Source organism: Aphelocoma coerulescens, chromosome 8 (assembly GCF_041296385.1).
Source record: "Aphelocoma coerulescens isolate FSJ_1873_10779 chromosome 8, UR_Acoe_1.0, whole genome shotgun sequence".
NCBI lineage: Eukaryota > Metazoa > Chordata > Aves > Passeriformes > Corvidae > Aphelocoma > Aphelocoma coerulescens.
The window spans coordinates 7,479,806-7,492,989 of record NC_091022.1 but is presented as its reverse complement, the minus strand read 5'-3'; the positions used below and the strand labels follow the sequence as shown (position 1 = coordinate 7,492,989).

Sequence of the window (13,184 nt, the reverse complement as noted above, 5' to 3'; positions counted from 1 at the left end):
CTGGAGCAGGGCAGGGCTCTCCTGAGCACTCCCGCAGTGCCCCAGTGACCGGACCACACCACCTCGCCAAGGTGTGTGGTCTGGAGCCGGGAAGGATCAGGTTGCCCTTGTTTCATTTACTGTAAGAGAGATTTAATTGCTCCCAACAATTGCACCAGTGTGTGAGAGATGAAATAGCTTGCTGGGGAATATTTTAAAGGCACAGTTTTTTCAGCAAGCTGTAGATGCCGTTTGGGAAGAGTAAGTATTGAGGTTTTAATGCACTTCAGCTCTTTTGGAATCCTGGATACTTGGGCCTCTTTCACTTGCAGTCACTTCTTTTACATTTTTTAGTTGCTTTTTATTTTATTCTATTCCACCTGCAGTTGGCCTCATTTAACCATTATGGTTTAGGTGGCTATTAAGAATTTTAAAAGAATACCAGAATGCTGTAGCAGTGAGCTCAAGTCCTTTGGAATGTCTTACCAAAAAATCCCCCAAACTTGGGTCTGTCTCTTCTGAAATGTAGCATTAATTAATTCCCACGTTCTGTCTGCTGTTCAGTCCCTCCAGATGTGCTACTAGGAATAGACTGGCTGCCTGGTTACAATCCATCTGGGCTCTGTAAACTGATTTGCACTTATATTAAACAATAAGTGAACAGAATGCGGAACAGTTATTAAAGTAAATGTACATTGCTTATAAATCTCAAAGTAAAATATTAAAATGTAGTAAAGGGGAATGGAATGCACAAATGAAGACCTGCTTGTTTTTAATGAGTTTAGCTGTGACCTTCTCGATTTCAACCAAAAGAAAAGAATTTTATTTTTCTCTTTAAAAATAAAAAAAAAGAAAAAGAAACTATAAAACTGCTTACAGAAGTATCTGAGACAAAAACAAGGAAATATAATGTTCTAAACTTGACTGGTCCAAACCGCTCAAGCTGCTGTGACAGCTCATAAAACTGAGAGTAGTTTTTAACTGGACTCTGTTTTACATTGCCAGAGTGAATTTTCCTTGCAGGAAGTAGCCAGAAGGTTTATTTAGTTTCCAGACTGCTGCTTTGATCTTTCCATTCTGTCACTTCTCAGGTTACATAGCCCTTTTTCACTGCAGTAAATCTGCAACAGTTAATGAGAATAAAATTTCCTCCTTCTCACTGATCACATGCTGTTAAATGCCAAACCACAGCCAGCAGTGTATTTGCAGAATTCGGCTGCACTGTACAAAAACAGCACAATCAGTTTAATCTTGTTGTTTTTGTAATTCATTTTATTGAGCTTTCCTTTTTCAAGTGACCTATTTTATCAAGACAAGTGGTTGCAAGGCCAGATCTGAAAGAAAGATTTAAAACTGTAATAAAGTGAGGGGTGTTTTGTATGCTGGGTTTAAGCATGCTCACAGGATTCAAAATTAAAATTAAAATGAGGAGTTTTAAAAAGGCCCATATATCAGTGGGATATTTCTTGTGCTTATTATCTGAACTGAACATGTGCTCTGAAAAAGTCTCTAGCATAAAAACTAATATATCAAATAAATTTCTTTGCCAAATACTTAAAATTGTTTTGATTCTAAAATTTTATTCTGATTCTGTGTTTATCAGTGTCAGCCATCCAACTCCAAAGACTGACCCACCCTTTTCCCTCTGGAAAACTAAGATGATGTTTTTTGAACTCTGAGATTTAAAAAACAATAAATAAGCTTATGGAGTTTATTTGCCTTCAGGGTTTTGAGCTTTTAAATTTTTTTTTCCAATACTCCCATAGCAGCTTTTATGGTCTGGAAACACTTGATTTTTCATTTGCTTAATTTAAGTTGAATTTTTAATATAATACTGCTACTCCAAGATACAGATCTCCAAGAACACATTCCTTGTCTGTATTTGTATCTGCCTTGTTTCCCGATATATATAGTGTTACTCCTAAGAAAAAAAAAATTGGTAAGAGACACTGAGATTTACTTTCTTCTCGATTTACACTAAAATCATTGCTGATTTGGGTTAGATCTTGACAAGATCTCACTAGGACCCTATGCTTATATATAGAAGTGTTTGAAATCAGGACAATCATCTGTGGTGGTAAAAAATATTTAAGGTTTCTTTATCAGTAATAATGCTCCAACTGCATTTGCTGTGTGTGCTCAAGTGAGCACTGCAAATCCCCCAGCAATGTTAACTTTCAGAAAAAAACTGAAAAGCTTTGAAAGCTTTTATTGGCTGCAGCTGGAAGTCAGAGCAGAACAGATTTCTTGCCTTTCCCTCCCTCCTTCCCTCCAGCATCTGGATTCTCATCCCCACCGAACTGTCCTGCAGACAGCACGACTGTCACCAGTAGCTTTGGCTACTGGTGTAGCTACCTGTAGCTTTGGCTCCTCCGGGCATTGGTGCACAACAGGGAACTTTTGTCTCCATTTGTGTTGAAGCACAGAACTGAGTGGCTGCGCTTGGGCTTGAGGAGTTTGTATAAACATTTAAAGGGAAAATTCTTCAGCTAAGAGCACTTCAGTGCAGGGCACTAAAAAATTCCATTTTTGTACTTATCTCTGAGTACATTTTCAGCTACCTGCTCTGTACTCTTGCACAGGAAGCAAGGAATACTTCCTCTGTAGAAATGGGAAAGCTAGTGGAAGACATGGAGCTGATCCTGATCTTGTCAGTGACGCCAGTCATCTCTGTAAAACTTCAGGATCTTATTTTGCTCAGACAGTTGCCTGAAGCTTCTGTACCCAGCCTAACACTGAGCTTGCTGGAGACAATTAAAAGAGAGGTGTGAAAGCGTCCCAAGCCAGCCCTATTACTAGTTTAGATTAAGGCAACGTACTCTTCAGTTTATGGAGTTGACACATACACTTTGGACTGTGCAAGGAGAGAGGGGGAGGAAAGGACATCTTGCTTTTTATTGCCTGTTCCTTGGGGCTTTTAAAATTTGTTTTAGTTCCTTATTAATTCTTAAGAAATGGATCTATCTAATCAGTGGGTTTGGACAGTTGTTGAGCCAAGAGTACAGGAGACACTCCTGTCAGGCTCATAATGGAAAGCCAGAGCTCCTGGTTTCCGTTCCAGCTCTGTCTGTGCACTTTACCTTTTAAGAAATCCTGTAGAGAATCACAGAGAAATTCTCTGTCTGTGTGGCAGAGCTGTGAGCCTGACTGCAGGAATGTTACAGGAGCTCTCCCAATGCCCTTCAAAGAGGCAACATGGCTGCACGAAACAACTGCAGCCTTTGAGCTGCTGTTTTGACCCCTGGCTCTGTTGGAGATTGGTCGCTTTTCTAGCAGAGCAGAAATAATCTTTTTTTTTCCTAAAGGGTTTCAGAGAATAAGCAAAAGTCTTTTCTGTCTATATCAGTCTACTTTGAGTCTTCTCATTACTATAGTTTGTAATTTGGCTGTCTTTAATGTCTGGGGTGTTTTCTCTTCCAATACTCCAATGGGAAACTGAGGTCATGGAGAAAAGGAGCAACTTGTCCAGGATCACACAGCAGGTAACTGACAGAGCGAGAAACTGAGGCCAAATCCCAGGCTGTGTTTGTAGAGCAGGGATGGCAGGAGCTACAGCTTTCAAGCAAGGCTTGGACTGAATTTGGCTAAGAGAGATCATTTGGTTTTGGTTCAGTGCTTTTCTACTATTCAGTTGGGAAATATTTTTTTTTTAATTCTGCCTTCCCTCAGTGAATTTTGGCGTGGTTATTGCTTGGTGCATAGCTGGAGCTTGACACAGAAGACACAGTACTCATTTCTCCACCATTGTCAGCTTTGCATTTGTTTGTAATTAAATGGGAGAAACAGCAGTATTGTGCTGAGATACAACTGGGCAACAAGTCCAGAAGCAATTGGAAACTTTAAGTCATTAAGTACCCTGAAGAAAGCTGGATCACATGGAAGGAGAGACATGATCATATCCATAAAAGCTGTATTATGATGCACAGGGGAGCTAAAGTATTAATGCAGAGGTTCATTTAGATATTTTCTGTCTTGTGAACAGATACAGTATTACTGTTTAAGAGACATTAATGCTAATGTAGAGATGGACTTGTTGCTTGATGCAGTGAGCACAGTCAGAGTTCCTTGCCACGAAACTCCCCCCCCCACTTGAGCTTGAGGAATAGAAAGCATGGAAAAAAAAAGCATCACAGATAGGGGAGAAAAACTTGGGGTCATGAGAGGCAGAATTTAAGAGACCTGTGGTTTATAGTTTAAGGTCATTACCAGTAGTGGGAGAATCTACAGTTACAATACATTATATAAAGAAACATTGTTTTTTCCTAAGGCTTCTCAGTTATGGAGTTTCTCCATAACCCATGGTTTGCGCTTTTACTCTGAAGGACAGAAAATTTATGGCCAGTGAAGAAAAACCAGAGGTAACTGGTTTGTAGGAGGAAATGGGATCATCTTCTACATTACTGGACTTGAGGCGAGGAAAAAAGCAACAGGCCTTGTGTGCCCCTTTCTGATGCCCTTTTACCCTCTCATGGTGGTGTTACGAGAATGGGGTCCCATCCAGTGCTTAGCTGACAGGGACTATCAGCAGAAAGGCCACAGAGTCCATGGCTTCAGAGGCTCTGAGCATTGGTTCAAGTGTGATGGTTCCTTGGAACCTGCAAGGATTAACTAAATGTGTCTTACCTGCAGATAACTTTTGAAGCTGGAGGTCTGTATGTGTTCTGTGGAATTCAGAACCATTTCCCACCTGCCGTGCTTGGATACACACTGTGCTTTAATCCCTGCTTGTGCAGTGGGTCAAGGCCTGGATGCCCCCAGCTCCCCCTGCCTTTCTGTGCCTGGTCTCTGTGCAGAGGAAACCTGTGGAGGGAGGAAGGGAGGGAGCTGCAGCATTCACCAACCAGTCTGCTAATTGGGCTGGCAGGATTGAGCATCCCCTATGTGATTATACTGCCCTGCACGGCAGCCCTTGTCTCAGACCGGCACTCATCAACACTTTAGACACAAATAAAAACACCCACTGAGATGAGAGAAAAAAGATGAACTTTGCTGCTGGCAAACTTCTGTGTGTCTTGTTGGCAAGTGGTATAATCAGTAAACTGCACCTCATTTGAATAGGTTATAATGCTGTGCTTTTCTTGAGATTAGAGACTGGTGTGCCACTCCTATGGCTCTGGCACCTCCTGAGGGAAAAGTACAGCGTTCAGTATTCATCTGAACATAATGTGTTTTACCTGTTATACACAGGAACTTGATAACAGCGTTGTGGAATATAGCAGTTTATGGCATGAGAGTTTGTAAGGGAATACAGGATAGGAACTGTACTGTCACACATGAGTAGATTCATGGAAAATTTAGGACTTCAGTGATGCTTGGCTGAAATTCTCAATGGCTGCCTGGGTTGAGGTGAGGATGGCTTGGGAGTGAAGACAATGATTTTTAGAAACCATAATAGCCAGTATATAGAGGGAGAAGGTACAGAGGAAACAGTGGGACTGCTATGAACTGTACTGATAACAGGCTTCTGAAAGATGCTCAGAACTCCTCTGGTTCTAACCCCTTTCTCTGATCCTCAGGAGTTTTGTAAAGCTGCAGGTGTGATCAGAGGTGCCATGTGTGTCAACAGAGGCTGCCTGTTTACACCTGCATGTAAACCCTCCTAAGCAGCCCACTGGGGCATGTGGAGAACTTTGGTGTGATTCCTTCATTAGGACTTGGTAGGGTTGCTGATGAGTTGACAACTGCAAGTAGTATTTGGTTGGTCTTACCAAGGTCAGAGAATCTACAGAATTAAGAATCTGTAGATTTTTTAAAAATAAAATAGATTTTATTTTTAATAAGATTATAAAACTTGTATCCCCACGGAGTAGCTGAGAGCTTCTGAGACATGAGGGCTTGTTGATGCAGAGTAAAGAGGGAAGATTGATGGGGTTTTAGAAAAAGTTTAAAATAAAAAGAATTGGAGACGAAATCTTGGCTCTGGTGGAAGCACTCTGTGTGAAGCTTGCAGTTCATTTTCAGGGGGCAGTAATTCCATGGTGCTTTAATTTTGGGCAGAAATGAATGAAACTTTGGCCCTAAAGTGTGAGCTCCTAAACTGGTATTTCACCCTCAAAGGTTTTCTGGGCCACTTTGACCTATACGGGCAGTCACAGTCTTTCACAGCACACTCTGGTACAATGTTTGCCATACTGCTTCATGCCTCTGACAGACCTGTTTCCCAGGCAGTGCTTCTTGCTGGGATCACTCCAAGATCCATGGATCCTACTGAGGGGGGCTTTCAGTTGGATTTCAAGTGTTTACTTTTGACCAAGAATCTCGCCAGTGATGCTGGACTTGCCTTTCTGAGGCCCTGCTTATGCTGGAGGAATTGGTACCTAGGAATTAGGCTGTGGTTTGAGAGGCCCTGTCAGCAGCAGCATTGGTACCAGTGTGAACAGTGGTGTGGACAGGCTCAGGGTGTGCAGCGTCAGGGGAGCTCCCAGAGTTCCGTGGTCACTCTACACCCAGGTGTTAATTACCCAGCCCAGACCATGCTCGCGAGCCTCTCCTGGTACCCTGCACTGGGGAGCAGCACAGACACCTGGGGGGGGAACCCCAGCAGAGGATTCCTGATGGAGTGCTTCTTGTTGGAGCCTGCCAAGCCTTCCAGATGTACCACAAAGCCTATCTAGTCCTGGAGGCTCTGGGGGCAGGAGGGAATTCAGGAGGAAAGTATTTTTTGGATGCAGTGGGATGCTGGCTGCCATTTCCTGTTGGGAGAAAGGACACAATTGGTCTTTACATCCTAAATTTTGTCAGGGCACCTAAGATCCTACATGGGCATATTAATTTGGATGCTCTGAATCAGAGCAAGCATCAATAAGCAGGGCTGTTAAGAAATCTCTCCTCACTCATGCACATCAGGAACATTTTCCTCTCCGGCATGTGTTCTTCAGTTCCCTAGCAGTACAAGCAAATTGGAAAGTTCAGCTGTCATTTGGGGAAGGTCATAGATCACACTAGCTGCCTGAGTAATCCAAGAGGTTTTAAGTATCACAGCATTTAGTTTAAAGTGAAATTTGCTCTGACAGGGGCTGGCAGACCAATAGGAAAAAGAAATATTTGTGCTTGGAGAAGTGCATGTGTAGAGACCTCGAGTATAACTGATGGCTGGAAGTGATTTCAGTCTAAAAAAAACAAATCATTAAGAGAGTGCATAGGGGTAAAATACACAGTTCATATTTTAAAGGGTCTCAAAATGAACCAGCAACTGAGGTTAGCAGTACATAGTAATTAGCTGGGCTGTTCACTGTTTAACTCCATGAGCCCCAGGCCCAGGGCTGAGCTTTGCACAAGAGCACAGTTGTGCTGTGCCAGGGTGGTGGCGAGCGCCGCTCCCTGTGCGCTCGTGCGATTTGTGAGACAGAACTGCCTGCAGTGACTTGCAGGTTAAGGCAGCAGCCTGAGCCATTTATCTGAGGGGGCGTTGTGGTGCTGTGTGATCCATATCCACTCTACAACTGTAGGGTTGTATGCACTTTGCTGGGTGTACCCAGTTATACAGGAGTCAGCACTGGGAGGAAAAAATACCAAGTCAGGGAGGAGTATTGTTGCCCCAATGGCATAATTACATGTCACTAACTTTAGGGGAAGACAGACTGGTGCTTGCTCTGCTGAGCACTGAGTTTCCTGGTAGATGCTGTAGCTTAAGGCCAACAACACATTTTTCCTTGAAGCCTTGAAGTTGATTGCTGGTATAAATCTGAGCACACATGGCACAAATCATGATCTCAGGCCAGTTGTTATCCAACAAGTGTTTACAGCTGCAGAACTACCATCTCTGCTGGCTCTCCCCTTCTGCTGATCTTGGCAGAAGGGGCAAGGATTCATCAGGACTTGTTTTTAAACCCGTCTTCACCTCGGTGGGTTATGCCCTTGGCCTGGCCGCCTCTGGAGCGAGCCAGACTCCGGTCTCCAGGCGCATGTTGGCTGTGTGGTTGTCCTACCCCTCCGTCACCTCCTGGGCTCAAGACCCTTCTCTTCAACTCCGACAGGCTCCGTGCTGCAGGCTGCCAGTGCAAACAATCCAACAGGCAAAGCTGGTATGCTTTAAGAGCACTAACGTGTAAAAATGAAGCCAATTTTTTTCAAGCATGGTCAAGATTTTATTTACTTCAGGGAAATATTTAGATAGGAGAGAGCAGTGATTTGATCAAGGTGTTTTAATGTGATTTTCTGGGTTTTTTTGGTTTTGGTTTTGTTTTTTTTTTTTTGACTGTCCAAAGCAGTTACCAGCTGATCCATCTCTTCTAGTTTTCTTCAGGACACTAACATATGTCTGAACCATTTGGAAATAACTGATACTTCTCAAAGTTTAAACTCTAGGGATCTTTACCTAATTACTTACACATTTATAAAAAAAAATTTTTAAAAGCTGATTTGTTGAGAATGTGATTGAAACCATATTTTCCCTGCTCTCGTTATCAATTTAAATACATTTAGAAGTTCTTTGAATAAGGATTCCTGAGTTGGAAGTGGCTGGAAGAGGTCAGCCTGCAGGGATAGAGGCTCATTGCCACCGCGTGGCTCAGGGTGTTATTACACCTCACCCCAAAAAGCCAGTGGTGATGTAGCTTGGGGTGTATAAAGGAGTTCAGGAGAGGTTTCAGGCTCCTGTTTTTGTTGCGTCCCTCTTTGCCACAGTAAACCTGAGGATGGCACTACTGTGAGCCAAGGCATGGCTGCTACGAGCTTGACTTGCAGTCAGCAGCCCCGGGCACCCTCAGCCTCCTCACTCACCTAAATATCATTCCAGAATGAGCTTTTCAATGGTTTGCAGAAATGCAGAAATCTTCTATTCTACCACACTTGTATTAAAAACAACTTATCCACAACTAACATTGTTATAGTCACAGAAAACATAATGGAAAGATAAACCCAGAAAAGTGTTTTCTGTTAAAATAGCTCTTCATTTTAAATCAGCTGTGGATATTTAAGGATCTTTGGAAGAAAGCAATAAAATTCCTGAGCTTGAAGGTAGCCTTAAAGGGTCCTGCTTCTCCCCAGTATAACGTGTGTGGTATCACTGGGAATTTGTAGAAGCACAACAGAACCAGACTCTGCACTTCCAATTCCCACTATGCCTTCTTTTAGTACATTATTAGCTCCTGGCACTGGCAGTACGGAAAGAACCCTGAAGGAATTGGTGTTGGTTTATAGTAGTTTGTTAATTGGTTTGTTTTCTGAACTGCCAAACAAACTGGTCAGCTTCATGCTTGTCTTTGTTGGCTTGTTCACAAGAGCTTTGGGCCTGATACTGAGACACTGCAGCCAAAGGCAGCTTGGGTGAGATCTGTCTGTCAATCCTTTTGCACGCTGCAAATCAGTGACAGAAGAGAGGCAGGGACTGGCTAAGGTGAGTGCTTGGTTTGGGGTTTCTGGAGATGAGAGATAAACACAAAGTAACAGGATTTCTCTTAATCCCTTCTTTCTGGAGTCTTTCAAGGCTTCAGGCCTGATAATGAGAAAGCTGTTGTTTGCCAGGTACAAAGGAGGCATCTGGAGAAGGTGCCTCAGAGGTCATCAACTCACTTCCTAATGGGCTTGAAAAAGAGTAATGGGGCTTCGGAGTGGATGCAGGAAGGAATGGGCAGCCAGAGGCAGGTGTGGAGCCAGAGGAATGTGTTCACAGAGCTTTGCACCACTGCAGCATACACCAGGGCCACTCTGCTTCTCTCTGCTGTGCTGAAGGGCTAATCAGCCTGTAAGGTCTGATGGCTCTGTGCAGGAGTCAGGAGATGGGTGTTGCCAATTCAGATACACAAAGGCAGATGTGGAAATGCAAAGCACTTTCAGGAAACAGCACTTCTTAAGATACAGCCAGGTAAAACAGTGATTTTTTTCTCTGCAGCTTGGCTATTAATTGTGTTCCTTCCCTCTCAGAGGACAAATCTCAGCCTCAGACCTTCCACCTTCACCTGACCATCAGGATATCTCATGAGTGAACTCATTTTCTGAGAAACCAGGCACTAGGGATCCTTTTCTAGGACCTCACTGAGATACAATCTAAGGAAAGTGCCTTTGTGAGGACAAGAGTGATGGACATGTCCTCCCCTATGCAGCTAAGCCCATTCAGTCCGACCAATTGACCAGTGCCAGCTTCTTGCTGAGCCAGGGCCCAGGGCCCACCCATTGTACATTATCTGGAGGGGTCGTTCTTTCCCAGCCTTGACTGTTGCATAACCCATGTTCCATATGGATAATTGGCAGTAATGAGGTTCAGCTTTTCCCCACTCCAAAAGCACTTTTGGTTCTTTGTGTTTTGACAGTCTTCAGAGAGGAAGTTCAGCTCCTTTCAATGCATCTTTAGTCAGACAATAAATCAGGATCCTTTTCCATTTGTCCCTCTACTGAAGCAGAAGCTAAGAAGTGACATAGCCATGAAAAGGCAGTAATCCAGTGTCTTAGGCAATGCTCATTTTTCCTCTACCTCCTGCATGAGTTATTGTTGTGCATGAAGTATCTGCCACTCTTCCCTATGCAGTTCTTGTGTTTTAGTATCTAACTCATTGTTGTGGGACTTGTTAGGTGTAAAAGATGCTGTTTTACATGAAAAATTAATTATCCTGTCTCATTAGTACATAGCCTTTCAGTATGTGATTAATTCCTTCTGCGATTTGGCTGCCAGTCTTGTATCCCACCAGAAATACCATCTTTTACTGAACTGTGTTGCTGTGCTAGATATTCTCACTCTTAGCTGGTGTTCTCCATGCACATCAGAAATGAAGGCAGGGAACGAGACTGTTCAGATGTGCTGTGTAGCAGGGTTACAACAGACTTAGCCAGAAGCCTGAAGGACATGGTAACTTTAATGTACGGAGGGAGGCACTGAGTCACGAAAGTGCTTGGGCAGTAAATCCATGAAAGGAGGAGAGAGAAGACTTTTGTCTCTTCTGGGGTTCTTCTTGGGACTGAGAGCCTTTCCCTGATAGGAGTTGCACTGATTTCTCTGCAGTGTTTCTTTTCCCACCAGGGAAGTGGTGTCCAGAAGGGGAACACGGCTTGCAAAGTTGCCTCACAAAAACCATCTCTGTGGCAGGAGCTGGAGACACCAGCACTGGTATGCCTTCTGTACCATACAAACCCCTTCAGTTTCTCTCTCCTTGTTTTTTTTGTAGCATTGGAGTGGATGGATTTGGTCAGACCCCAGGGGTTCCTGGGCGCCCGGTGACTGCGTACGGCTACCGGCCAGATGAGCCATACTACTACAGCTATGGAGCGCGGTGAGCCTGGCCAGCAGCACCTGTCCCCTGGTAATGCATGATTGTACCACGATGGCTCCAGCACTGTGTATCCTTTGGCATGTGTAGCTCCACATAAACTTAACCTTCCTGGGTCCAGTGTTTTAGTGACAGTGTTTACTCTTTGGTTGCTCTTTGTTATTATTTTTGTACAGTAACTGTGACTTGAAAGCAGGAATTGGAAACTACTGGACTGGAAAGTGTCACATTATGTATATTAAGCTACTAATTTAATTTCTATTAAAAATAAAAACCTGTGTGGTCAGCAGTGGTGAATGTGTTTCTAACCAATGTTTCATGTGTTTTACAAGGCACTTAAGAAGACTGTTCCATGTGCAGTTTGTTTAACATTGGCTGTTTCCCTCTCACACTTCAGTCACAGGAACACCATTAAGCCCCAGCATCTCCTTGGCACTGCCCTGACACATAGTTTGGACCAAAGTCCAGTCCTGGGTCTGAACACTTTAATAATGGAAAGATGGCACAGATTCACTCCCCTGGAGCTTCAGACATTTACAGTCTATTTTAAATGCTTGAAAACACTTAAAATTAGAAACTACAAAACAGATTACCTTTACCCTAGTATTTAAACAGAGTTCTGTGGGCTGAGAGAAGACAGCCACATCCATCCTGAGGGCCACCAAGAGAAAGAAACACTGTACCTTGGTTCAGAATCCAGAGGCAGAGCCTTTACCCCAGCCTCCCTATCTGGAAATGCAAATCCATCCTGTCCTGCTCATTTCTGGGGTTTAAGCTGGATCTAAGCACGGATCACTGAGCAGCAGAGACAAGCCAGGACCCCTTCATGCTGGACTCCCAATGTAGTGATTGTTTTATGCCATGTTTTGAAACACAACCTGCAAACGGAATTCAGGCTAAAGCTGTTCTTCAGCTGTGCATGCCCACTGTAACAGACAGAAGAAAGGGATGAAAATGCCCTCTCTGCCACAGCTACCAAGGCAGCAGTTCAAATTTTCACTTTTTAAAGGAAAAGTTACTTCTACTTCATTCTTTTTCTTTTGTTAATGCCTATTGATTTGCAGATTTGTTCTTCTCCTTCTTCCTCCCTCATTTATGGCTGAAACAGAAAGCTGACTTGCATCAGGGGCTGATCCTACTAAACCAGTCACCAGTAATTCCATAAGACTGGGGTCTGTGCTGGGAAGGTGATCTTCAAAGGCATGAGATTGTTTAGGAAGCTGACAAATTCTCAGTCTTATACTTCAAAAATGCCTTTGAAATTTAAATTGTTTTGAAGCCCTGTGTTACTTTACAAAGTGTGCAAGTACTTTTATAAGCACCATTACTCCCTGTGTTTCAAGCTGCATGACTGGAAACAAGTCTAAAATTAGTCATGGTATTTCTTACCAGTTTTCAGCCTTGTCCCTGTGCTGGCTTCTTGTTCAGGGCTTCACTCACTGGAGGTAGGTGGAAGAACAGCGTTGCCAAGATTAAGTAGTATTTTTAAAATTATTTTCTCTACCACTTTTAACGAATTCTGACACCGTTTCTTAGAACACGTAAGATCTATCTAAGAAACGTGGCAGAAAACTTGAACTACAGTAATGGGTTTCCAGTGTTGTACCTTTCTCGATTCTTTCCTTTGTTCTGAGCCCACACTGGATTTGCCCAGAGGTTGTGCGACATTTAGTCAAAAGCTTTCAGATATTTTTATAGTTATAGGTGTGAGAGAAATTCCCCAAACTGCACACTCAGGCTTTTCTTCTGAGACTGGCACTCGCTCATCAGGCTTTTCCAGAAATTAGTGTGAAGTTATTTAAAGCAGTTGTCCTTCTCATGGAATGTGTTTTGGGGGAAAAACAAAATGAAGTGGGTCCTTGGAGTATATGCAAACTATCAGTGAAACTGAAGGAGCCTTTAATTGGAAGCTTCAGGTTAATGAGGAGCTGCAGTGGAGCTCCAGCGAAGGGATGGGTGTCTGTAATTGTAATACAGTTGTGACCATGCTGAGAATAAATGGCA

At 43.2% G+C, this 13,184-nt stretch overlaps 1 protein-coding gene across 3 annotated transcripts in view; it reads left to right on the top strand.

Moving 5' to 3' along the window:
• Positions 1-13,184, top strand: part of KIFAP3 (kinesin associated protein 3) — a 68,373-nt gene extending 55,189 nt beyond the window's left edge. For all 3 annotated transcript variants that reach the window (XM_069022547.1, XM_069022544.1, XM_069022546.1), the window contains one exon: positions 11,079-13,184. In XM_069022547.1, coding sequence (XP_068878648.1) covers positions 11,079-11,131 — 53 coding nt within the window. In that variant the 3' untranslated portion in view covers positions 11,132-13,184. The remainder of the gene's footprint in view (positions 1-11,078) is intronic.